This window comes from Rhinolophus ferrumequinum, chromosome 11 (genome assembly GCF_004115265.2).
Source record: "Rhinolophus ferrumequinum isolate MPI-CBG mRhiFer1 chromosome 11, mRhiFer1_v1.p, whole genome shotgun sequence".
Lineage (NCBI taxonomy): Eukaryota > Metazoa > Chordata > Mammalia > Chiroptera > Rhinolophidae > Rhinolophus > Rhinolophus ferrumequinum.
This window is the reverse complement of record NC_046294.1, coordinates 25,782,493-25,810,055: the sequence shown is the minus strand read 5'-3', so window position 1 is coordinate 25,810,055 and position 27,563 is coordinate 25,782,493. Positions and strand designations below refer to the sequence as shown.

At 35.4% G+C, this 27,563-nt stretch overlaps 2 protein-coding genes and 2 pseudogenes across 5 annotated transcripts in view; 3 read left to right on the top strand and 1 right to left on the bottom strand.

Moving 5' to 3' along the window:
* IMMP1L (inner mitochondrial membrane peptidase subunit 1) overlaps positions 1 to 19,878 on the bottom strand; it is a 105,557-nt gene extending 85,679 nt beyond the window's left edge. For 3 of the 4 annotated variants that reach the window (XM_033119877.1, XM_033119878.1, XM_033119875.1), the window contains exon 1: positions 3,917 to 4,029. Coding sequence is in view for 1 of the 4 variants with exons in the window: in XM_033119876.1 (XP_032975767.1) it covers positions 3,917 to 3,980 (64 nt within the window). In the remaining 3 variants the exon portion in view is untranslated. Of the gene's footprint in view, positions 1 to 3,916; positions 4,030 to 19,764 lie in introns of those variants that run through there. The other variant, XM_033119876.1, reaches the window with a different exon arrangement.
* LOC117030328 (cell death activator CIDE-B-like) lies at positions 1,360 to 2,064 on the top strand (annotated as a pseudogene).
* On the top strand, positions 7,692 to 9,619 carry LOC117030120 (heat shock cognate 71 kDa protein-like; annotated as a pseudogene).
* Positions 19,879 to 19,917: 39 nt separating the features above from the next.
* The window catches only part of ELP4 (elongator acetyltransferase complex subunit 4), a 213,802-nt gene continuing 206,156 nt past the window's right edge, over positions 19,918 to 27,563 (top strand). Inside the window, exons 1-2 of the mRNA XM_033119874.1 lie at positions 19,918 to 20,254; positions 26,910 to 26,945. Coding sequence (XP_032975765.1) covers positions 20,032 to 20,254; positions 26,910 to 26,945 — 259 coding nt within the window. The 5' untranslated portion in view covers positions 19,918 to 20,031. The remainder of the gene's footprint in view (positions 20,255 to 26,909; positions 26,946 to 27,563) is intronic.

Below are 27,563 nucleotides of genomic sequence, written 5' to 3'. Positions count from 1 at the left end.
GTTAGGCAAATGTTCATTTTACTATTAGAATCAATATAATGCACTCACAGCGAAATATAAGAATTACCTAATATAGGTAAAACAAAACAAAACAAAAAACCAACAAACAAAACACATCACAAGTAGCACCCACGACATAAAAGCTTATCAGTCTAGTACAATTTAAGAGAACGGTCCTACACAGCATAACCATCTCTGAGGAAACCACATAAATTCTGTGAAATGACTCATGTTCACAATGACAACTCTGAGCCCCCAAAACAAAACAAAACCTTAAATTATTCTTAGTGTGTCCTGCTTAGGAAAACAGAAGGGTAAATTTTACATTTTTAGAAGCATCTTAGAAAAATATTCTGATAGAAGAAATTTTGACACATTCAATTATCCACAAAATTAGCAGATGAGGAATATAGCATTTGTTAACAATAGCCCAATGGATGAAGAATTACTCAAAATAAAATTCTCACTCAAAGTTAGAATATACAATGGCTGCCTTTTGCTGATGAACTGTGATAAAGTGCATTTATACTCTGGGGGCTTTAAATATACCATTCCCTGTGCTAAGCCAGTTCTTGGTTCATAGTCAAAAGAATATCTGATAATTTCTGAAAGCTCGTCAAATCAAGCAAATTTTCCACTTAAATGGCTGGACACTCTCAAGAAAATATCCTGATTTCACTTTTCACTTTGTTTTCTTTAAGTTGTGATTGTCAAGTAGATAGGTTGGTCTGGTTTCTAGCTCCAACTTGCTAAATGACCTTGTTCAAGTAAATCAATCTCTCTAGCCCTCCTTCGTTTCTTCAATAAAGTGGTTATAGAAAACATGACCTGATAGTAATTAAGAAATGTGCTAATAAAGTAAAACAAAGAGTTACTGCATTAGGTCCTTTATTATATTTACATATCTATACATATGCTATTTAAGCAATCACGAACTATAGGCCACTTTACCATATATTTAATGCCGACAGTAAAATTATAATCACTTCAGAATCTTTTCCAATATTTAATGTGTTACTCTCATGATACAACAAATTTCTCATGTATTCACTTAAACTAATTTAAAATACCACTATAATCAATTCTCTTTAACCTGAAAATGACTTTTTCCACCTGACACATATAAAAAACAACACATGAAATATAAAAGAACGTTCATGGCAATGTCATTTATAATAGCCAAACAGTAGAAACAACCCAAACATCCACCAACAACAGAACAGATGAATTCTGCCATATTCATTCCAAAGTAATATACAGTAATGAAAATAAATGAAATAAAACTACATGCAACTACATACATGATTTTATAAACATAATGCTGAGTAAGGGAAGAAAGAATACATACGATTCCCGAAAATGGCACTCACCAGCCAGTCCATCCACATGCCATGCCACCCGGTACCCCAACCGGAACACCAGAGCCGAGCCAGCATCATGGTGTCACCAGTCCTAAGGGAAGCACGAAGGCCGGTCACAGTGTCCAGGTTCAGGTCAGTGTCCAACATGAGTGATGAGTTTGGCTCTCGGGTCTGGACTTGAGCGCCGCCACCCCAGCCCCCTTCCTGTGCCTGTGCCCAACCACAGCTGCCACACTCCAGGAACTGCTTGAAAAAGGACAAAGCACGCTGGCGCTAAAGCGCATGGGAGCTCCATGGAGAGCAAGGACTTCTTCCAGCTATTGGAAGATGACGCATGCCTGATGGGGCTGGGGCGCAGCTGGAGCTCCAGCAGGAGTGGGGGCTGTCACATGACCTGGGCTGGGAGAAGCCCAAGCGCAGCAAGGATGTCACCTTCATCGCCCTCAACACATACAAGCAAAACCCTCAAGACCTCTTTGGCAGCCTGAATGGCAAAGCCACATTGTACAAGCTCTCCTCCATGAGCTGTGACTTTCAAGGACTTGGCCCAAGAGAAGTACTCAAGGAGCAAATCCAGCTGGACCTGCATGCTGCTGCAAGGCTTGGGCCATATATCCTGGGCATTTCCTCCACCCTTCATCATGCAATGGAGCGGGCTGGGCAGTGGCAGTGGCAGCAGCAGGGTCACCTCCATCCCTACTGAGAAGGGGCTCTGAGCTCTGCCCCCACACTTGTTCCAACAGACACACTATGGGGACTGTGACAGTGTCAGTTTGGGGACTAGATACTCACGTGATGTCCCCCACTGTCCTCGGACTGCATTACAATAGGCCCCATCAGCATAATGCCTTCCACCCCTAGCCTACACCCTTTCCTGAAGAATGCGGTCCCTTCCTAGCCATCTTGCCAGCCTCACACTTATTCTAAAATACCCCAAACCTGTCCCCAGGCACCCTGATCTCACCCTGATTGCTGCTACATCTGAATTCCTCACAACTCCTCCTACCCCTAAGCTCCCCAGTACACTGAAGACAGCCCTCTCTGAGATCTCCTTCTTCACACCCTTCCCCCGCAAAACAACAAACACATTTCCAATAAGAATGTTTGCAAAAAAAAAAAAAAAGAATACATATGATTCCAGAAAGGATAAAAAGAGATAAAAAGCAACATATTGCTGAGGAATACATATAAAAGTGGTAAAGTCATAGAGAATTATATAAATAATTACCATAAAAATCAGGACACTGGTTACCTCTAAAGAAAAGGAAGATTAAATCAAGGGTTTCTGGGATGCCAATAATGATCTATGGAAACATGGATGTTTGCTATATACTTAATCATTTTACTACACATTTATGGTACTATATGAGGTTATATTTCACACTAAAAATTTTTAAATTATATATTTTCTGAAATAATATATTCTTGCAGAGAAGGAAGAGAGGGCTTCTTTTTGCTAACAATTTTATTTTCTTGGTGTACATGGCTACTTATTATTGCAATATTTTAATAATAATGAACAAGTTGCTATGCCTAATTCTCCATAATCCTAACTAAGAGTACATTTCATAGGCTTTCCCAATGGCTATCAAAAAAGTACCAGGCTGTTAAAGAGTATAAAATCAGTTATCCTGCTAAATCCTTGCTTAGCTCAATGTTTCTGTCACTTTTTCTTCAAGAAAATGTATGATTACTTTCAAAAAAATCTACATTACATCCGGGCAACAGTTTTATACAGGATACACTTCAAAAAATATATTTCAGCTCAAAAGTAGGAAGAAAAACACTTTTAACTCTCACACATTTTCAAACAATTTGGGGAGCACCTGTGCATGCCTATAATGTGAGGGTTCATGATAAGACTGACACAGACACGACACTTGAGGTCCAACCCAAGGTCATGCTGTGTATCATTCACTGTGTGTACCAGAAAACATGATAGTTGGATTATAGGATGCTATACAAAACAAGTTACACTTAAAATCCACTGTATAAAATGTAACGTAGGGTTACTCATTCTAATTAGACCCAACAATGCCTAATTTAAATTACACTGGAGCTGTTTTAAATATTTGCTTTAGAAAAACAAAAGTACAGGAAGGGAATTTGATTTATTACAAGAGATAATAATAGTAATTATAATTTAAAAACTGACTTAAATTACAAACACACACACAATTTAGAAAATCCTAAAAGGTCCATCACCTACAAGCATCCTTCAATGTATAACTTTTAGATGCCACCAAACAGGAAGGAGACAATGAAATTGAGAAGCAAGACTGTGAGCACTTTCATCCTGCTCCAGATATCAACACGATGGCAATGGTATCCCTCAGGATGGTAAGAAAGTTGCTTTTGTTGTACACGGCTGTTTTCTTGTGAATGCTGCTGAGGAGTCCCATCCCTAGCGGGTCCAGCTAATCAATTATTTGCCCATCTATTAAGTGCCAGCTTTAAAAAATTACAGTGTCCAGCAGGGAGCAGCATTACAACATTCATAAGACTTAACTCGAACATGAACTGGACGGAAGAAAAAAGGAAAAAAGCCCACTTACCATAGGTCTGTTCTACAATACATTCAATTTTTAGGGTAGTTGCAGGGCTTCCAGAAAAAAACATCTAAAGCATGTCTCAAAGCATATATGGGTAATCCACGGTTTCTGGATTCCTAAGGCAGAAAATCAAAATTATTAGGTAAAGGCTTCTCTTAGCCATGTTAAGTTGAATTAATATATAACATGACTAAATGTCTCTCAGTTGTTAAGATGTGGCTTCCTCTTTAGCAGGTCAATGGGAGTTTGAATCAAATACTCAATGAAATTTTGGATTAAATGATTTTTAAAAACCAAAATAATAAAGTCCTTTATCAGGAGGGAATTTAAAGTAGAAGTAGGTGACATAATATATTAATCAATCTAATCAATCTATAGAGAACTGTGTTCAGGCCTTAAAAAAGTAGATAAGCCAATCATACACAGTTCTGATATACCAAATTCCTCTAAAATTTGCAGGTAATAGGGAGGACATAACATTCATTTCTACATGTCAGCATGAATAATCTGAGGTTAATTTTAAGCATGAAAAGGCAAAGAAGTAGTCTGTAATGCTGGTGTGTTAAAGACTGATTAGCTAGATATTTACTGAATATGAAGAATGCATATTGTGGAAAAACCATGTGAGAAGTAGTATGACAAAAGTAAAATATATTACTGTCTTGGATATCAAAACCTGTCTCATATTCAACTATAATAACTTGATGTCAATCATTATGACTGAAAAAAATGTCTTAGCCCCATTTTTATTTGAAATATTAAAATTCTGCTTTATGTTTATGTGCGACATTTGAGTGTCTACACTGAAAACTAAATTTTTGCCATTAAAAGAAAATAACAGCATATGAACATGTATCTTAAAATACATAATTACATCTAATTGACAGTACACAATATCAAATATCAATATATCAATATGTGAATAATATATTCATTTGAAATTTAATTAATATGTAAAATAGTGCCTACTATTTTCTTCTGGGAAAATGACATGAGAACCTTGAGTGTATGTTATCAAGACTACAGTGACTCTAACAATATATTATTAATTTGACTGAAGCTATTTATTATATATTAATATTCTGCCCTTTCTCATTGTTATTCATGATATTGTTTCTTATCTTTTGTTCTCCTTAAAGTCTTCCTCTTATCCTATTTGCCTTTGCTATAGTACATGTCACTTTTCTGATACTTGCTTATTTCTGCCAATCAATCTTCCCTCTCTTTAGTGTTTCAACCCCAATTTTTGATTTATTCAATCTCTCTTTATGACCCTACCATCTTTTCTCTTTAAATCTTAGGACTCTTAAAAGTTGAGTTTTTTTTCTTTTTTCTATAATACCAGTCTGCTTAAATATATTCTTTCACCCATTTACAGGCACTGTACTTGATCTTAACGATCTCACATGATGGGAAGACTCAAGTAAATGTACTTAAGTTATATTGCTGCTGCTTGCAAATATAATTTTTCCTCTGAATTATTTAAATATTTGAAAAACTCATTAAACATTTTGGAGTTAATCTTGAAACACCCAAAAATCTCAAGGAAATCTAACCTCACAAACTCATTCCAGTCAATTTGAGACCATCACTATTCTAAAAAAAGAGGTGATTTCGGATCTACTACATTGGTGTGAATACTAATACTTTTTTTTAAGTCAATAGAACTTTAGTGTTGTTTATTCAATGTGCATGCACATGTGTATAATATCCTCATTAAAAAGCAAGGTCACATTATAACAACCTCCCATTTCTAATGTACATAATAAAGTCTGAAAAAAGTGTTTTCCCTATTCAGCACTAATATGATTAACATAACAGTGTTAGTACATTATGAAATAATCTCATAACAAAATATGCACAAACCTAGAGAATATTTTTAAATTATAGATTATATAACACATTTATAATACACTTACCCAAAAAGAGATTGTAGTGTTTAGTGAACCCACAATGTCCCAAATTCACATCCACCTGAAACCTAATAATGTGACCTTATTGGGATACAGGGTCTTTGCAGATATAATTGAAGTAAGGATCAAAATGAGATCATACTAGATTAGGGTGGGCCCTAAATCCAACAAGAGTGTCCTCACAGGAGACAGAAAGGACACACAGAGAAAAAGACAACGTGAAAATGGAAGCAGAGATTGGAGTTATGCTGCCACAAACCAAAGAACAAGAGGAGCCACCAGAATCTGGAAGAGGCAAGGAAGGGTTCTCCCCTAGAGCCTCTGGAATAAACGTGCCTCTGCTGACACCTTAATTTTGGACTTCTGGCCTCCAAAACTGTGACAAAGTAAATTTGTGTTGTTTTAAGCCACCAAGTTTGTGGTATTTGTTATGAAAGTCCTAGGAAATTAATATAAATTTTAGTACTGGGAAGTAGTGTACTGCTGTAACAGATAACTAAAAATAAAAAAGATTGAAGAGACTGCTAGTAGAAATAGAGATGTAAAGGAGATTCTGGTGAAGGCTCAGAAGGAAGTGAACAAGATGGCAGAGAAAACTTTTAGAGAACATACATATATATTGTTAGGAATAGAATGTTGTAGAAATATGAATATTAAAAGGCTTCTGTTGAAGTCTTAAGAAGGAAACAAGGGGAAAGAAAGCAATCCTTGTTATAAAGTAGCAGAAAACTTGGCTGACGTGTGTTCTACTGTTGGGTGAAAAGTAGAACTTGTAAGCAATGAACTTGGGTATTTAGCTAAGATTTCCAAGCAATGTGTTGAAGGTGTGTACTGATTTCTCCTTGATGCTTATAGTAAGTAATTTGAGACAAAAGAGAGAAATTGAGGTACTGTTAAGCAAAAAGAAATTGACACCAGATAATTTGGAAAATTCTCAGCTTATCAAGATTGTAAAAGATGCTAACATCACAAACATTAGGGAAACGCAAATCAAAACCACAATAATATATCACTTTAAACTTACTAGGATATCCAAAAAACAGAAAATAACCAAAGTTGCTGAAGATGTGGAGAAATTGGAACCCTGGTGCAAAATGGTTCAGTAACGGTGGAAAACTCTTTGGCAGTTCCTTCAATAATTATGAAGGATAACTGACTTTAAAAAAAAAAGAATATCTGCTTGACAGGAATTTGGGCTCCAAAGTATGGTGTTTGGAAACCTAGGATAGATCCTCCTTATTTGGCTATTAGATAAAATCCCTACCTATCTGCTTGCTCTGTTTATCCACTGAGCAAAGCACACCAATAAATAAGTCTTACCTACCTACAAGGAATTCCCCATCAATATTCTTTCCATTTAGGGTAAAAACATTCTAGGGAAAAACAAGAGAAAATCCCCTCCAGTTAGTTATATTATTCAATTGGTCATATATCAATATGAATGGACAACCAAGGATCACCTATATTTAAAGAAACCACAAGAAGGAAAAAGGCAGCCCACGACGGAAAACAGATGAAGCAACTCTGGAGAAATGAGAGGTAATTCAGGGAGGGGGAAAAAAGGAAAAGAATTCCATTTAACATCTTCCAAGGTTTTCGATAAGATATTGCACCTATGAAACAAGAGGCATATGAGAGTAGAATTAAAAAGAACAAAGAGTAGAGTTTAAAAAAATTTAAAATGCAATGCCTATCTACCATCTCCTCCCACATACAAAGAAATATAAAAGTTGGAATAGAAGTTGAAGAAATAGTAACAACTCAAGGAGAGTAATAGTCTCTCTTTAAAAGTTGCAGGAGATTGAACAAGGGGGCAGCTGTCGGGATCTGTCTTCTTCACAAGACACATTTACACTGAAGCAACCATGTCTAAGGGACCTGTAGTTGACATTGATCTGGGCATCACCTACTCTTGTGTGGGTGTCTCCCAACACGGAAAAGTGGAAATAATTGCTACTGATCAGGGAAACCGAACCACCCCAAGTTATGTCGCCTTTACTGATACTGAACGATTGATCGGTGATGCTGCAAAGAATCAAGTTGCAATGAACCCCACCAACACAGGTTTTGATGCCAAACACCTGAATGGACGTAGATTTCATGATGCTGTTGTTCAATCTGATATGAAGCATTGGCCCTTCATGGTGGTGAGTGATGCTGGCAGGCCCAAGGTCCAAGTAGAATACAAGGGAGAGATAAAAAGTTTCTAACCAGAAGAAGTGCCATCTATGGTTTTGACAAAGAAGAAGGAAATTGCAGAAGCCTACCTCAGGAATACTGTTACCACTGCTGTCGTCACAGTACCTGCTTACTTCAATGACTCTCAGAGAGAGGCTACCAAAGACGCTGGAACTATCGCCGGTCTCAGTGTGCTTAGAATCAGTGAACCAACTGCTTCTGCTCTTGCTTATGGCTTAAACAAAAAGGTTGGAGCTGAAAGAAATGTGCTGATCTTTGACTTGGGAGGTGGCACTTTTGATGTGTCAATTCTCACAATTGAAGATGGAATCTTTGAGGTCAAATCTACAGCTGGAGACACCCACTTAGGTGGAGAAGACTTTGACAACCGGATGGTCAACCATTTCAATGCAGAGTTCAAGTAAGTGCAAGCATAAGAAGGACATCGTGAGAACAAGAGGGCTGTCCGTCGCCTCCGTACAGTTTGTGAACATGCTAAGCGTACAGTCTCTTCCAGCACCCAAGCCAGTATTGAGATTGATTCGCTCTATGAAGGAATTGACTTCTATACCTCTATCACTCGTGCCCGATTTGAAGAATTGAATGCTGACCTTTTCCGTGGCACCCTGGACCCTGTAGAGAAAGCCCTTCGGGATGCCAAGCTCGACAAGTCCCAGATCCATGACATTGTTTTGGTGGGTGGTTCTACCCGTATCCCAAAGATTCAGAAACTCCTACAGGACTTCTTCAATGGAAAAGAGTTGAATGACAGCATCAACCCTGATGAGGCTGTTGCTTATGGTACAGATGCCCAGGCAGCCATCCTACCTGGAGACAATGTGAAAATGTTCAAGATTTGCTGCTGTTGGATGTCACTCCTCTTTCCCTTGGCAGTGAAACTGCTGGTGGAGTCATGACTGTCATCATCAAGTGAAATACTACCACTCCTACCAAGCAGACACAGACCTTCACTACCTATTCTGACAACCAGCCTGTTGTTCTCATTCAGGTTTATGAAGGTGAGAGGGCCATGACCAAGAATAACAATTTGCTTGCCAAGTTTGAGCTCATAGGCACACCTCCTGCACCTCGAGATGTTCCTCAGATTGAAGTCACTTTTGATATTGATGCCAATGGCATCCTCAATGTCTCTGTTGTGGATAAAAGTACAGGAAAAGAGAACAAGATCACCATCACTAATGACAAGGGTCGCCCAAGCAAGGAAGACATCGAGCGCATGGTCCAGGAAGCTGAGAAGTACAAAGCTGAAGATGCGAAGCAGAGGGACAAGGTGCCTTCCAAGAATTCACTTGAATCCTATGCATTTAACATGAAAGCAACTGTTGAAGATGAAAAACTCCAAGGCAAGATCAATGATGAGGACAAACAGAAGATTCTTGACAAGTGCAATGAAATCATCAACTGGCTTAATAAGAATCAGATTGCAGAAAAGGAAGAATTTGAACATCAGCGGAAAGAGCTGGAAAAAGTCTGCAATCCCATCATTACCAAGCTGTACCAGAGTGCCAGGAGGGATGCCTGGAGGCTTCCCTGGTGGTGGACCCCTCCTTCTGGTGGTGCCTCTTCTGGACCCACCATTGAAGAGATTGATTAAGCCAACCTTGAGCATAACTTTGTCATTGTTCCACACAAAATATGGAAGGACCCAAATTTGTAGCAAATTCACAGCAGTTTTAAAGTTGTGCTGCTATATACTAAAAAAACTGGGCATTCTTAATACTTGAATATGGAATATGTGCACAGGGAAAGGAAATAATGATGTACTTTATAAGCACTGTATTGTAAAGTGAAAAATGCAATGTCTGAAATAAAACTATTTAAAATTGGCACCAAAAAAAAAAGTTGCAGAAACACTCCTCTCTCCCCTCCAACACACACACACACACACACACACACACACACACACACATGAAAAAAAATAACAGAAAGAACCCAGGGAATGCAGAGCAGGAAAAAGAAAAGTATATATCCCCTAGCCACATCTTTTATCTAGAGCAGAGCTTGTCAAACTAGGGACCATCAGCCAAATCCAAATGACTCCATTTTAGCAAATAAGGTTTTACTGGAACACAGCCATGCTCATTCATTTACAAGTTGTCGATGGCTGCTTTTGTGCTACAGCAGCAGAGCTAAGTCACAACAGAGACCACATGGTCTGCAAAGCCTAAAACATCTACTATTTGGTCTTTTACAGAAAATGTTTGCCAAATCTTGATCTAGAGCTATGCTGTCCAATATAGTAGCAACTAGCCCAATGTAGTGTTTAAATTTAAGTAATTAAAATAAAATTTAAACTTCAGTTCTTCAGTTATATTAACCACACTGCAAGTGCCCAATAGCCACATGTATTTAATAACTATTGTACTAGACAGTGTAGATTTTGTGACATGTGAAAATTACATGAGATTCCACCAACACAGGAAGTTCTACTGGACAGGGCTTATCTGGAAATTACCATAATAGATTACCAGAACTGTATTTTAATTCTTGTTTTAAAAAAAGTACTATAATGAAGAAAAGAAAAAAACCTACGAGAAATGAAGCAGTAAGAAAGATTAAATTCAGAAAAAGAAATTAGCAATATTAGAAAAGGTAATAATGCATATAATCTAAGATGTCATTCCATGAAGAGTACCACTAAAATATATTTTCACATATTTCAAAGTTAATATTTTTTCAAATATTTCAAAGTTATTCAGAGAGAAAAACATGAATCAAGAGAAAATCCAAAGATAAAGATACAATGCTGTAAATGAAAATCTAAATATCATCATAGATATGGATGAGATTATAATAGAATTCAATGTACAGAATGAAATTAATGCTACCAAATTTGAAAATAATACAAACATGTTTCCTAAGAAAATGTAACTCAAAGAAAGGTAGGCTTACGTATATAGAGCAAGAGCCATGAATAAAAAGTTTTACAAAAGTTGTGTAATACATTACTCTAATTTAGTTAAGAGCTAATGATGAGAATATTTGCTAGGATTTTTAATTTTCATTTATCCTGCTAGAATTTTCATATCCAGTATATGAAGTACCTCAGACTATTAACTAGAAAACAGCAGTCAATATATATTTCCCTCGGCTAACACTACTCATTGGGCCAAGAATTATGTATTTCTTCAAAGAGGAGCTTCACTGGTCTGTGTGTCCCTTCTTCGTGCACTATCAGCAGATACGATGTAAGAAACTTAACATGGAATGATTTTAAATATTTGGCCTTACCCTGGACTCCCATAATTATTCATTCTGAGGAGGAATTAATCACACCTTAGGAGAAACGTCCAGGACAGTAAGAACAACACACAGGCTTAGATTAGCACAGCAGCTTTATGCCTATGAGACTCCTCAAGTTGATACACAAAAGTTGATACAGGCACAGTCCGTAGCTGTTCAGTTCCTTACTTGGGCTACATGCAAAGATGAATGACAGTCTTTGATCGGGAGATATCCCAATGCCAAATCATTCTAGTTCTGGATGTTTTTCTATAATCACTCAAAATTTTTAGTGTTTTAGTGTTTACCACTAAAAATGTCTTGTTCACTTTTATAGATAAACTTGACAAATCTCTTTGAATAAAACCTGTTTACCTTTTAACACATTTACCCTATAACATTGACTATTCCAAGATATTAGTATGCAATGGATTTTTAAATTTTAACTTAAACCCTCCAGTTTTCTGTTTATATTTAAATATCCACTAAAATTAGGATGACATAAGTACTCATGTGCTCTAGAAAGTCCCCGATTACACCTGCTTTCTTGGAATTCAATATAATTTGGTATTTCGGCACTCTCAACAGTGTCCTAAAATTTTTATAGGTCAATGAGAAAATCAAAACAAAAAGTCAAAATTATTTAGAAATAAATGATGAAAATGTAAAATGTTAAAATTTGTAGCACGCAGCTAACGCAGTACTTATAGAAAATTATACCCTTAATTATAAATAGCATAATAGAAGACAGAAAATCAATGAAGTAATTAAGCTATTATCACAGGGAGGGAAACAAAAATGTCAGCAAATCAAAACCAAAGAATGTAGAAGGAAAAAAATAATAGGGAGCAGTAATTCATAAAATAGAAAGTAAACATAAAACAGAAAATTTTAAAAGCCAAACATTGGGGGGTTTTTTTAGAAAAATAAAAATGAAAAATTCATAGCAAACTTAACAATAAAAAAATAGCAAAAAGAAACACAAATAACCAATATTAGCAATTTTTTTAAAAGAAGAAATAATACAGTCACTAAAAGCGTAGCTAAGAGCTGCTTCTGTTATGGTCAAGTAAGCTCACAACAGACAAACCCTCTCATAGATAAACCATAAACTCAGAACAAAACAAAAAAAAATTATAGGAAGGCTCTATAGGAAGTTTAAACAGAAACAAAAAGATTTGGGGGGACGTCAAAATTATAAAAAAGGACTGCCAAAGAGCGAGTTTCTTATTTATACTGATTTAACTTAAGCACAGTAAAACACAGGTGCTTAAAACTCAGAAAAAAACAAGTCACCCTTCTGAAGAACCTGAAGAATCTCAAATTAACCAATGGAATGAACAGTCCAGAAAGAACTCTACCTAACACGTGTGCCTTTATTTATGAAAAAGGGATGATTCAATAGCAGGGAAAGAAATGCCTATTCAATAAATGGTGCTAGGTCAACAGGGTTATCTATATAGGAAAAACAAATACACCTTTGCCATGCCTCACACCAAAGACAAAAAATCAATTCTGACAGAATGGAGACTGAAATGTTTAAAAGTAGACAGCAGAGTTTTTAGAAGAAAACACTGAGGTCATCTTTGGAATCTTTAAGTAGGCAAACCTAGCCATAAAGTGCTAGACCATAAAGAGAAAAACTGATACATCAAAATACATTTTGACTAAAATCAAGACAATTAAGAATGTGAAAAGGCAAGTCACAGACTAAGAGAAGATATTTGTAACATATTTACTTGAGACTGGGCTCTTATTCAATATATAAAAAGAACTACAAATCCAGGGAGAAAGACAATCCCATTTTTTAAAATTGACAAAGACATGAATAGTCTCCTTGGTTAAGGATGAGAAGCAACTGAAATTCTCAAATATTCCTTGTAAGAATGTAAATTGGTAATGCCACATTAGAAAAATGTTTAGCCACAAACAGTAAACTAGCCAAAACCCTTTCAACAGTAGAATGGATGGATAATGAACTGTGATATATTTACACAATACTATGCAGCAATACTATACAGAAATAATCCACAACTGTACACATTAATAACAATCATTTCACAAATATAATGAACAAAAGAAGTCAAACACAAGTGTAAACAGTATATGACTTCATTTATATAAAGTACAAAAGTAGGTAGAAGAAACCTGTGATGGTGGAAGTCAGGACTGTGATTTCCCTTTGTGAGTATACCGACAGGAAAGCAAAAGGGTGTTATGTGGTATCCAAGAACCCCTTCTGTGCAGACATGACCTCAGTCAGCATTCATTCATTCAATCATGCTGCCAGAATACCATCAGGCCCTGTAGTAAGTTTCCACAGTATCTCTTATATGCTTTACCTTTACTAACACAATAGTAATATGGACCCTAGGTCTCAGAAAAGCCCCTGAAATACCAACCAAAGGAGTATCCATTCTGTCATTGGGGTACTAGTGGCCTACCATGACCATTATGTTCCCTGGTGTACCTTAAATAGATCACTGAAGTCTTTCATTGTACCTGAAGACCTTCCATTGTGCCTAAAGAATACCAACTTGGAACCCTTGTGGAAATGGTCCCACTATGTGGCCACAAGGGTGATATGTGTTGCTTATGGAACCCTCAGATTGCGATTTTATATAGCTGACTTCATTTTGGGGAGATGTGCTTATTTTTTAGAGCCTTTATTATTTTAGAAGAGTTTTAGGGTTACAACAAAATTGAGAGAAAGGTACAGAAATTTCCCACATACTCCTGACCCCATACATATATAGCTTCCCCCATTATCAACATCCCTCACCAGAATGGTACATTTTTTACAAGGATGAACCTAGACTGACAAATGATAATCACCCAACGTCCACAGTTTACCATAGGGTTTACTTTTGGTGCTGTACATCCTATGGGTTTGGACCAAAATACAATGACATATATTCATCATATCATACAGAATATTTTCACTCCCCTAAAAATCCTCTATGATCTGCCTATTCATCTCTCCCCTTAAACACTTCTAGCAAACAATGATCTTTTTATTGTCTCCATAGTTTTGCCTTTTCTAAAATATATAGTTGGAATCAATATGCAACTTTTTCCGATTGGCTTCTTACACTTAGTAATTTGCATTTAAGGTTCCTCCACATCTTTTCACAGCTTGATTAGATCATTTGTTTTTTACGCCAAATAATATTCCACTGTCTGGACTACCACACTTCATTTATCCATTCACCTACTTAGGGATATCTTGGTTGCTTCCAAGTTTTGACAATTAAGGATAAAGCTGCTATAAACATCCATGTGCTGGTTTTCATGTGGATATATTTGCAACTCCTTTCAGTAAATACCAAGAATCACAACTGCTGAATTGTATGGTAAGAGTGTTTAGTTTTGTAATAAATTTCCAAACTGTCTTCAAAAAATGGCTGTACCATTTTGTATTCTTGGCAGCAATGTATGAGAGTTCCTATTGCTTCACATCCTCGCCAGCATTTCGTGTTGTCAGTGTTCTGGATTTTGTCCATTATAATAGGTGTACATTGGTATCTCAATGCTTTAATTTGCATTTCCCTGATGACAGATGATATGGAGCATCTTTTCATATGCTTATTTGCCATCTGTATCTTCTTTGGTCAGGTGTCTGTTATGGTTTTTGGTCCCTTTTGAAATCAGGGTGTTTTCTTACTGTTAAGAGTTCTTTGTATATCTTGGATAACAGTACTTCATCAGATGTATAATATCTTTTGCAAATATTTTCCTCCCAGTCTGTGGCATTTCTTCTCACTTTCTTGACATTGTCTTTCACAGAGCAGTTTTTAATTTTAATGAAGTCCAGCTTACTAAGTTTTTCTTTCATGTATCATGTCTTTGATGCTGTACCTAGAAAAAGCATTACCATACCCAAAGTTCTCTACATTTTCTCCTATGTTACCTTCTAGGAGTTTTATATTTTACATTTATGTATGTGATCCACTTTAATTTTTCTGAAGAGTGTATGGTCTGTGCCTAGATATTTTTTTTTTTTTTGCATGTCTAGTTGTTCCAGCAACATTTATTAAAAAGACCTTCTTTGCTCCACTGTATTGACTTAGTTCATTTCTCAAAGATTAGTTGACTATACCTGAGTCTGTTCCTGGGATCTCCATTCTTTTGCCCATCCCACACAGTCTTGATTACTACAGCTTTATAGTAAGTCTTGAAGTTAGGTAGCATCAGCCTTCCTACTTTGTTATTCTCCTTCAATACTTTGTTGGCTATTTGTGGTCTTTTGCCTCTCCACATAAACTTTAGAATCATCTTATCAATATCCATAAAATAACTTGCTGGGATTTTTATTGGGATTGCATTGAATCTATAGAGCATGTTGGGAAGAACTGATATTGTGACAACATTTAATCTCCTATCCATAAAAATGGAGTATCTCTCCCATTTATTTAGTCCATCCGAGTTTTGTAGTTTTCCTCATATAGACCTTGCATATATTTTTAGATTTATACCTAAGTATTTCAGTTTTTGGCTACTAATGTAAATTGTATTGTTTAAAATTCCAATTCCACTTGTTCATTGTTGATATATAGCAGCTGATTTCATTTTAATACGATGCCTTCACTGAATGTGTATGCTGAAGTGAGATGTGAACAATAAGTAGAAGTTAACTAGTGGTCTTTTGGAAGAAGGGAACATGGTGAGTACAGAAAAACAAATGAATGCCAAAGTGCAGAGAATAAAGGAATTTATAGCGATATGGCCAGAGAGGTAGACAGAGAGAACTACATGCAGTTCCTTAAGAACTTTTGTTTTTATATTATATGACCAGACTTCTATTTTGAAAAGATCAGGATGGCTGTTGAATGGAAAGTGTACTACAGAGGAACCAAAGATGAGGACTAAATGAGCTAGAATGGATTAGAGAGCTATTAAGAGGTAAACTCCACAGGTCTTGGTAATGGACTGGATATGGCAAAATGAAGCTTGAGAGAGGAATTGAGTGTAGTGAGGTTCCTTAGCTTAGGCAACTAATTCTACAAATGGTCACTAGAGGAAGTTCAGTCTGGGGCATTATGAGTTTGAGGTCCCACTAAGACTTTCAAGAAACAGGTAAAATAAGTATCTAAATTTTATTACTCTGGAGATCAGAGAAGCAATCTGAACTATAAATGTTAGTCAGCGGTATATAGTCAAAAGTATATAAATGGTAACTGCGGTCCTGGGAGTGGATGAAGATAAGACTATGGAATAAAAAGAGAAAATGGTCTTAAGGACTCCAAGATTTTATGGCAGAAAGCAGGAACCTTATTTTCTTTTACACCCTTTAACCATTGAAGTATCCACTCCTTTCAAATCCCTCTCCTGTGCTTCAGATTCCATTCCTTCCACTTCATTCAGGTTCTTTTCTTTATCAATTGTCTAGAGTTGTTTTCCAGTACCTTCATTCTCTTTAACAATAAAACTCCTCCCTTAAATCTTTGTCATCTCTCTATCCCCCTTCACAGTTAAGCTTTCTAAAACATAAAATGGTCTAATTTTACGTAATAGTCAGCTTCACTTGACATTCAACTCTAAATACAATTATTTGAGTTTTCAGTTTACTACCTCATCAAATTTGTCCTTAACAAAGCCAAAATAAACCATTATTATTAAATCAAATAATCACTTTCCAATCTTAGTTTACTATCTGTTCCTCTGTCCAGCTTTTAAATGTTCACATTCCCCAAAGCTATTCTCAGCTCTTTTTTCTTCTCATTCTAAAGTATATGTATCCTTTGTAAGTTTATCCATTCCCTGGGGTAAACTCCCACCATGTGCTAATTAATTTCAAATCTATATTTCATCTAGAGATCCCTCTCTCACATTGCGTACTGAGTAATGGACATCTCCATTTGGATAGTCCACTGGTACCTCCAATTAAACACATTCAAAACAGATTTAAAAACTCATTTTATAATCTTCCATTCCCTAAAACAATCAACACCACTACTACAAAATTCTGCTGTTCCCCTTTTATTCTTTATCCTCTGCTATCCAGAAAACTGCTCAAGGCAGGAACCTGTTAATAATCTTTGATTTCTCCTGTCAACTTTCGTTGATCATATCAATTCTACCCTTTATAGTAATCTGTATTCCTTTCTCTATATCCCATTCACTTTCAGACAATCCATTTTCTTCCAGCATACTTTTAGCCAAAACATAACAATCAAATATGATCATTGTTATTCCTTCACTTAAAATTTGTCAAGATTTCCGATTTCCCATTATCCTTAAGGGGATAAAAATTCACTACCTTAAGAAAATCAATTAGAGCTTTGTCTAACTTCTCCAGTTTCCCCTTTTTTTTTAAGCACTCTGTATAAATCATGAGAACTACTTGCAGAGAAGCAATGAGAGATTTATTAAAGGAGCAGTCTTTCCATTCTCTGCAATGGCTTCCATTCTCCATAATTCCTGTATCTTCTACACATCCTTCAAAACTCAGATTAAGCTTCCTCCTCAGAGGAAACTTTCCAAGACTCCTTTCTCTCAGTCCAAATTAGGTATCCTACATTTGTCCTCATGGCTCTATAATATACTTCACTGTCCTGTTTACCCACCTATCCCCCTAACTGTGCACTCAAGGAGGGCAGAGACTAAGTATTCTTTCTCCTATAACCTGAGCATTAGTATATTCTTTGGGATTTAACTAAATAATTGTTATCAATCGATATTAACACCATGCCTAAACATATACCTGTTTAACTCTTCCCTTTCACAAATACTGCATTTATTCCAATGTTTTATATTCAACTCTACATAATGGTAAATTCAAGTATTTTGGATTATTTGCTTTGAGAGCAAAGGTTTTGTCTTTGTAAAAAAAAAAAAGATTAAGACAGATTAAATTAATTTGCTCTATGATCATGTTATACCAAATATATAGCTTAATTTCAGGACTGCCTTGGTGTACCAGTCATACTTCCCGAATTATAAAGTTAAAAAATAAGTCTTCATTTCTAGTAATAAGGCAAGGAAAATATCACACCATCACCTGTTCTAAAAGGTAAACAGAGTAGAAAACAAGGGAATATAAAGAAACCTATGCAAATTCAATATTTGTAGTATTATTTCAAAGTTTTCAGATCAGCAAAAATATCCAAGATGTTTCTACTTGATATTAGACTGTTTTGCCACTTTTTGTTTTGTTCTTCTTAGTACTTATTTACTACAGGACAAAATTAGCACATACTATTCAATGTGTTCAATAGCTGTTCTGTTTTCTAATGTGTTAATCTTATCACTCTACCATTACCACCAAATGACAATATTTTACTTCTATAGGCCTAAAATGGCAAGGTTAGGTCTAAGCAGACAGTAAGCACTCAACTGCTATTTACTGAATGATTGACACTACAGATTTATTATACTGGCAAAAGATTCAAAATGAAATTATCTAAACCTTGATCAAGTTTTCCAGTTGATATATTGTTAAATAGCAACATGGAGTTTTATTCCCCCAAAACACTTTTCTTTAAAAAAAACAAAAAAATCCAAAAAAAAAACAAAAGACCTCCCCAAATGAAAAACTCCAGGCACTATTTAGCAAAAGTAATTTCAATTTTTCAAATACAATCAGCCATAGTTTTAACGGGTCATTGAGATTTAAAACAAGTCAATGGCAAGGATTTCAATGATGTTTGTATTTCACTGTCAAAACTAATAATAACTTTGTAGTGCGGGCATGATTTTTCAGTTTAGACATTTGTCAATCATGAATGCCTTAAAAAAAACATTTACTATACATCATCCCCGCCATGAGTTTTGAGAAAATTTTAAATCCAAAGACACAGCTTTAAATTACATTGTCCACACACACTCCCACTCCCCGCCCATAAAAATCCAATTCTAATAAGAAAGCTCTCAATTCAGAGTTCACAAATCACTAGAAAAAGAAAGTATATACACATCTAATTCTTACCAGTTTTGGGGGAAAGAAACTCAAGTATTTTCTGTTATTTGCAGCTGCCTTAACAGCAAACGACAATTAAATGTGTGAACAAGGTTGTCAGAGTAACACTTGTCATTCACACCACTTATAGAAAGGCGCTCCAAGACTTCCAGAAGCACTAATTAAAATTAACGAAAGCTTCTCATGGGGACTTGTCAGAGAAGTACATTTTGTCATTTGCTCTTTGAGACAGAGGAAAACCAAACCGCCTCAAAGCTCAAGAGTTCTCGCTCTAAGGTTTAAATCCAACCCACCTGCCACTGACGAACTGAGCCCAGATACCCAGCAAGCAACTCACTAAGGTAAGAGTTCCAATTCCTTCAATATAACACAACCATTCAAAAAAAAAAAAAAAAAAAATGATGGGGGAAGGCGGAATGAATTTTCTCTCGGACATCAGAAGGGGGCGGGAGAAAGTATCTTTCCTCTTTACAGACGAGCCGAAAAAGGTGCAAAATCCTGCTGGTGGGAGCCTGATGTATCGCTCCACCAATCTTTTCTTTAAGTCTACGTGAATGAAGACACTCAAAACGAGAGCAATGTTGAATGATATTACCCACCTCCAGCCCCAAAGAACCCGGGAAGATTCTCATCCAGGCCTCAGGTGGACCTGTCTCACCTGGACCTCGCAGAAGTCCGCCGTCCTTACGTAGGGTGCACTTTTCAGCAAGACTCCTTGCGATTGGTTAACTCGGGAGGAAATCTAAGTCCTATTGGCTACGAGAGCTGCGGTACGGGGCAAGGAGGCGGGAGTCTGGGGCTGGCTCTGACAGGCCCGCTGCTTGAATTCCCAGAGTTCCTATTGGGTCAACGCGGGAAGCTCCAAAATGGCGGCAGTGGGGCCTTGCGGTACCGGCACCGGGAGTACTGGGTCTGTGGCGGCGGCAGCCAGCAAGAACAACGTCACCAGTTTCCAGAGGAGGGGTCCTAGAGCCAGCAGTAGCGACAGCGGCGGCTCTCGACTGGTGTCCATCGCGGGCACACGACCGTCGGTGCGGAACGGACAGCTGCTGGTATCAACCGGGCTCCCAGCCCTGGACCAGCTCTTAGGTCGGTTCAGAACTGAGATCTGGGATCAACAGAGGGAAAACTTAGGGAGGGGACTTGCCGGGTGGAGCCACCCTGACCCCACATCTCTCTCTGACGCCTCAGCCTTCGGACGTGGAGAGGATAGCCCGGTCTGATAGAGATGGAGGGGAGGAAGGGTTGCATGGAGACTTCTAAATGCTGTTAACTAAATCTGTTGTGGTGCTCCCACTTTCTATTCTGGTTCCTTCCCACCAGCCTTTTTCTAGATTGCAACGGGATTCCTACGTGCTTTTACCCTGGTGAAGGGGAATTATTAATGGTTGGACACGGTTTGGCCTTCATCTCTAGAATTCCCTTCTGACCTCTGAGTACACCCTTTCGCCAACCCCAGGTAGCTCATGGTTTGGACTAACCTACAAAACTTTGTATCATTGTAAGAGAGCCTTCATTAGAAAATACTTAAAAAAGTAACTTCTCGTCTTTCACCGCCAGGAAATCTCCCGGTTCTGAATCTTTATAAACAAACCACATTGGCTTTAAGAGAATGGATATTAAAGGTTTATGTGGAGCCAAAGTAGTTATAGATCGTCGTTGATACTGACAGTCATAACCGTATCTGCGTTAAATGCATGTATATATGTTTTGTTTTATTTTTTTCCTCCATGTACTTTGTTCCAAAGTTACATTCCAACCGGTATGTTTAAAATTAATTCACATTTTAACGAGAAGTGCAGTTCCTAGGCGTTCCTGTATAATTTCTGGATTTTTTTCATGAGAAGCCTGTTAAAGAATATTCATGTTTCATAACTGTTACTATTGAATAAGAATTGACCAGATTAGGTTGGTGGACAGAGCTGTTGTGTTAATAAAGATTGAAAATTAGTTAATTCCCATCTGAATGCTGCTTTATTAAAAATGGTCTGTTTATATTTCATAACTTTTTAATGGTATGTGATGTGTTAGTTAAATCTTATACACTTTCATAAAATATTAGAAATGCTGTTGCTTGTTCTTGTACCTCACTCAACATTTTATCTCTGTAATTCCCCAACCCTCACCCCCCTGCAAGGTTTAGTGCAAAGTGACAAGGCAAGCAACCTATGAGAAAGAACATGGTTTCTCGCCTGTTATTTCATGTCCTTAACTGGATCCTGGTTATTTCTACATAAATTTAAGTATTTTCACTTAATAGTTTCATGTCTGATGCCTTCTTAAATTGCATGGTACTGTAAACAAAAATGATTCATAATATCTAAGAAAATACTTATCTCAACTTTTTTTCCCTTGTGAGCCTTACTCAAGTATGATCCTATATTTGAACTTAAAGCTTGGAAGCTGTTCTAGTGTGTGTGTGTGTGTGTGTGTGTGTGTGTGTGTGTGTGTGTAAGTTCAGTGGGGATGTGTAATTTCATTCACTTGATCCTGAAACTCTCCAAGACATAAAGGTCACATTTCTAATGTTCTACCTTCGGTTCCTCATTAAAATAACAAAATGTGCCTCGCACAGTACCTATCGTTTAATAGATTCTCAGTAAATTCTTGATTGAAAGAAAAGTAATGTATAGGGGGGAAAAAAACCTGGACAAGTTTATGAAACATGTAGGACAAGTTATGTATGTGAGCTCTGAAAACAGACTCAGAGATTAAGTGATATGAATAGAGTCACAAAACCAGTAACAATCTGGCCTGATCTTTAGGCTCCAAATTTAGTGCTCTGCATATGCTACAGCTTTTCAAATTTTTGAACACTCTTTTCAAGTGGTTTTAATCATTTATTGAACCTGAGACTGATGATTTAGTTACAGTCTCTTGAAGCATCCACAACAAAGGTAACCCAAAGCAACTTCCTCATGTGTTTCTACAGTGATAAAAACTTGAACTGTAATTTCAAAATTTTTCAGATTTGCTTGGGGATGGGGACTGTAGTATCTGATTGTAACAAGCTTATGCTAAACATGATTGAAATGAGTATCAGTTTTTGAACATTTTGAAATATATTTTACTTGTATATAGTTAAATCTCAAAGTGCACAGAAGTTGAAGAAATAATTGTAATAGGAGTTACTACATTTGGAATAACAAATATGTGCAGAAGTATTTTAGTTGTTAACTTCTTAATGGCATTTCTGTATTTTGATATTCTGTTTTGTATGGCCCTGTGGAACAAACCCTTTACATTTGTTTTTCATTAAAACTTTATTTAAAAGTGATTTGGCTGCTAATGTGTGTACACATAGGTATAAATAATTCATATTATGTTGTTACTCTAAAATGTTATTTGACTCAAATTGTGACAAGCCTAATATAATCATATTGTGATAAAATGTAATGATATTAGGATATTATGATACCAGGATGATGAAACTATACTGTGACATTGTGATGGTTGCATAAATATATTCTGTGGTTACTATGTAACAGGTAAGTACTGTATGGTAAGTGCCATGCAGTACAGTGATATTTTACTACTGCCACTGTGACATAATTGTATTTTTAAGCATGGATGCAAAGTATATTTGAAAGGTATCATTCTGGCTAATCACTTAATGATATACTAATATTTCCATTGCTTCCTAAATTGGCTACATTTAAATTTTTCAAGTTCTCTGATTTCCTAATCCAGATTCTCAACCTTGCCCTTCCAGAAAATTTACGTTGTTTTTTATGACACTGTATGTAAATATTCCATTTTTCTTCTACCAGGAATTTCCAAAGAGAGGTTATAGAGGGTAAAAGATTCTGGCAGAATTTCTTATTCTAGGATGTAAGGTATAGTCCATTTTAGGACCATACTGTCTAATCTGGGAGAATTATCCCCCAGCCTTATCCTTCAAAAAGACACTTGAAGGAAGGGTATAACTTCAGACTTGACTGGTTTAACCTCTTTGCTGTTCAGAACTTATTAAATTTTGGCAGTCAAGTGAATGGAAGATGGGACTTGGAGTAAATAATAGTCTAGGAAGAAAGAAGTTTATTGGTAGCTACCATTTTCAATACTGATGTCAAAAAGTAAATACTGGTGGGCTTATTTCCTTTGCTCCACTATATGTTTAAATCTAGAGTGTGGGTTGATGTACATTGAGTTTGTACTGCAAAATAATCCTGGTTATGATGTTCCAGCAACTAATATGTGTACACTTAAGGAAAATGTAGCTTATTTATTTGTATTGCTATGTAAAACTGTTTCATATGATTTTAATCTACACAACCATTCTCCCTTTATCTATTTTGATTCCCATGTTTGCTGAGCCAATAATTGTGACCATCAAGAGTTGTCAGGATGTTTCATACTCCTAGAGAGAGAAGAAAAAGTAGACCTATTAATGGAATAACTGCAATTTAATTTGTACTGTGACATTAATTAAGTAAAGAATATTGCTATGAACCGAGGAAAGGATATGAACTTGGTTTTTACATTGCATTTTCTCTAAAATGCCTTTGTATAATTTTAGCAAAACTATTTCTATAGAAAGTACTAGAAAGGACTGGTATAAATCACCATTATCTTTCCTGACTCGTTTTTCTTTTTTCTTTTCTCTAACTTTGAAAAAGGAAATGTATCTTGTTGTAAAATAAAGTATCACTTCTGAGCCTTCATATTCTAATATATTAATTTGACCTTATTTACCGAAAAGATACAGCTTCCTTAGAGATTTGTTTTGGGAAGTGTGTGGGGATTGACTTTTTTCCCTTTAATATTGGTATCATTTTTCTAACAATTCACACAAATTAAAAAAAAAAAAAACCCTTTCCCTCATTTTAAAATTCATAAAATAGGAAGATATTGGTACTTAATCACAAGATCTTAAATATTCTCAACTTTTTTAAGTATTAGATTTTTTTCTAGTTTTAAGACAATGCTGTGTCATTTTAAAATGTAAAATCTTGATGAAATTCTTTAAAGCCTCAAACTTGCAAAATATCTTCAAGCATTAAAACTCAACCTTACATGATAAAATATTCTAACTGTATTTTTAGTAAGCTGGAGATAAATATACTTCTTAAGAAGGTCTAGACATGAAACCAAGTGTTTATTTACTTAGTGGCTTAGAAAGGGTCTTGATGATTTCTGTAAGAAATAATTAAAGGGGAGAGGAGGCAGTAAACAAGACCATTTAATTCCATTGTATGTTTTATCATAGAAATAATATGATTGCTTGCTTACCTTGTTACTTACCTGTCAAACATATTAGTGGTCTATTGGGAAAAGATATTTCTGTTTTAATTGGGAATTATAAGTGTGAAATCTGTGTTGCTTTTGAAATTAGAATTATTAATGGGTTATTGATTTTAAAGATATGTTAAAAGCTAGCTTTTGTTGAATATATTATGCCAGAATATCCTGTTGTGGTTGGCTGGTTAAGCTTTGAAATTTTGGTGGGGACATGGCTACAAACTTATTTTAGTTTAAAATACAGCTAGAACCTCAGTATATCAAAATACCTTATACAGAGGTGTTTGGGGGGAATGTGAGGCCTTGTCATACTAAAATCAAATTTGGAAGACTAGAGAAACTTTGCTGTTACATGTGTGTGTATGTACTTGTCAAATCATTTTATGTCATATTCCTAGAATAAAAGCTTGATTTAATATAGTTAATAAGGTGGATTCATCTTTTTCCCCATGACCAACCTTCACTAGAGCCAATCCTAACTTGAGTCTAGTGAATTGACATAATAGAGCCCATTAGAAAAAAAACAAAATCGCATTTTTGTAAGAGAAGTCCTGATGGGATTGGCTGATAAAAGTCATTGAAATATCTACATTTTATGATGTTTTAAGTAATGTTTAACTTTTCCAAACATTAGAATTTTAATGTATGTGAGACTTTAAAAATTTGGTGTTTTCTGAATTATCAGGAATAGTAGATTGTATCATTTTTGCAGAAAATTACCGTAGCATAGTCTGATTTATTGTTAAGATGATCACCTTTTTTATAAAACATCTATTTATTTTCTTGATTTCTTCTAATCGTAAAATAATTGCCAGACTAGTAAGGGTAGCTGTTACTGAATACCTCTCTGAGCCAGACGCCTGAACTAGGTGTCACTTCATGTAATGGGTGAACTATTCCTTGATCTGTTATCATTTCACTGTGAATAACATTTATAAAATATCTTTAATTCTCTTTTCCATATATAAAGACATGAATGTAGAGCCAGGAAAGTTTAGATAAGTCTAACTCCTTCCTGTAAGAAATACGTTAAGGAGAAAAAGGCAACTACCGTTTTTATAGTACCTGCTTAAGACAGACACTGCAGTGCTTGTATGCTTATATTTCATCTCTTTAAATATACACAGAATTGTGATTAGGTAGTTAAATGTTTATTTTTGCATGTAAGGGAAAGTAGGGAAGTAAGGAGTTGGAACGTGTGATTTAAAATGTTCAAAGTGGATTGAAAAGTTAGTGGGGGGGTCTATGTATATTTAGTCCTATAACAAATCCACTTAAACATAAAAATATATAAATGTACTGGTTTCTTTTTTTTTCTTCTCTAACAATTTGGTATATTCTACTTATAATCATAAAGTTGCCAAGTGTTGCATTATATTCTTTGTGACATGTATGTTACCAAATTTCAATTTTTTGAAACATTTATGCTACTTACAAGGCAAAAAATAAACACTATCAAAGGAACTTTTTGTACTATTTCTATATAATATTTGCCACTACAAAAGTTATTTGGGGAAAGTTCTTTATTGGTGTTCTAATGTTTATATCATAATTTTGTGCCCCGCCCCCCCAAAAAACCCAAAACATTCTAGTTACATTGTCTTCAATTGTCCAACAATTTTGAGTAATTTCTTTTTAAATTATACTTTTAAGTACATTTCATCCTTTAATATACATATATTTTATTTTCAAGAGAACTTGTTAGTGTTTGCAACATTAATTACAAACAGTAATAATTTACAAATGTTTTACAAACAACATATGAGTAGTCAAAAGTATCTTTTTAGTGTATTTCTAGTTTCCTAAAACTTGATTTTAAATTGATTTTAATGAATGACTGTTTGAGTTAGTTATATGGTCATCATTATTCTAATTCAGATATTAAAAGAACATTTTCTAATATTAAAAATGTATTTTGTGAATGTGGCTTTTTTATTTGAAATGGCAAAAATAATACTCATTTTAAATTCTAAATATGTTTAGAGTATGTCCAGACTTTGTGTATATTATTCATAATAAAAAAAGATTCTTCTTAATTATTGGGGTTTTTTCCCCCAAGGCTTAGTCAATTTGAAGATATATATTGTAGTGGGATTTCTATTGTAATAACCTTTCTTTTCTTTGTTGTACTTCTATAGTATTTAAGTTACTGTGCACATTTAGGTCTTAGCTATTGAGTTAATTTGTTAACAAGTACTAAATATAACATTACTAGAAGGCTTAACCGCAGTTATATTGAACGCAACGTGGTCCTATCACAGGAGAAAGGATAGTACAGTATATTATGAAAGTAATTATAATTTGTACTGTGTAATTACATATAAAATGTAATTATTTCATAATAGCACCTTAAGCAAAGTATTGCAAAGGTAATTACAATGTTGTTTTCAACAGCAATTTTAAACTTATTGAAGTACCTGCCCTTATCAAAGTCTTAACTTTTATGCTAAAGATAATGTGAAAATATAGATTAATTTTCTTCTTGGTTTTGTTTTATTTCCAGGTGGAGGTTTGGCTGTTGGAACAGTTCTTCTAATCGGTTAGTATAGCATACACATACTTGCTCTTTCCGATCAGTTTTCTGTTGTGCATAATGATTTTATGGGTTTTCCTATTCTCAAATGAAGTATTTAACTCTCTGCAGGAATTAAGGTAAATTAAAGAGGAATTGCCTTAAGTTCTAATTTGAATTCAAGTCTTGATCTGAGCTTGAAATAAATTGAGCAAGTATACCTGGTAATGTAGCTTTTAGAGTTTAAAAATGTTCGCAGGGCATTGTGCTCCATTTTTAAAAAAAAGAGTAAAATTAATGCCAGTTGATTTTTTTTTTTTTGGAGACTCTCATATTTGGAGTGAGATTATTACAGTGATTAATTTGAGAAGTTGATGTGCTAGTAAGTCCATTGTATATATTACAGATTTTTATCATTATTGAAAGAAAAATAAACTGATAAATCATATTTTTGTTCATCTTCAGAGGTACAATGATTCCAGTTTAAATATACATTCATAACTCTATTTGCCTTATTTTTTACTTTAGAGGAGAGAATCTCGGAATTGAAATAAGCCTTGACAGTTACATAATCAAAGCTACCAATCATTTTTCCATAATCCTTGACAGATACCAAACACCATTTGAGTACAGATTATCTCGTTT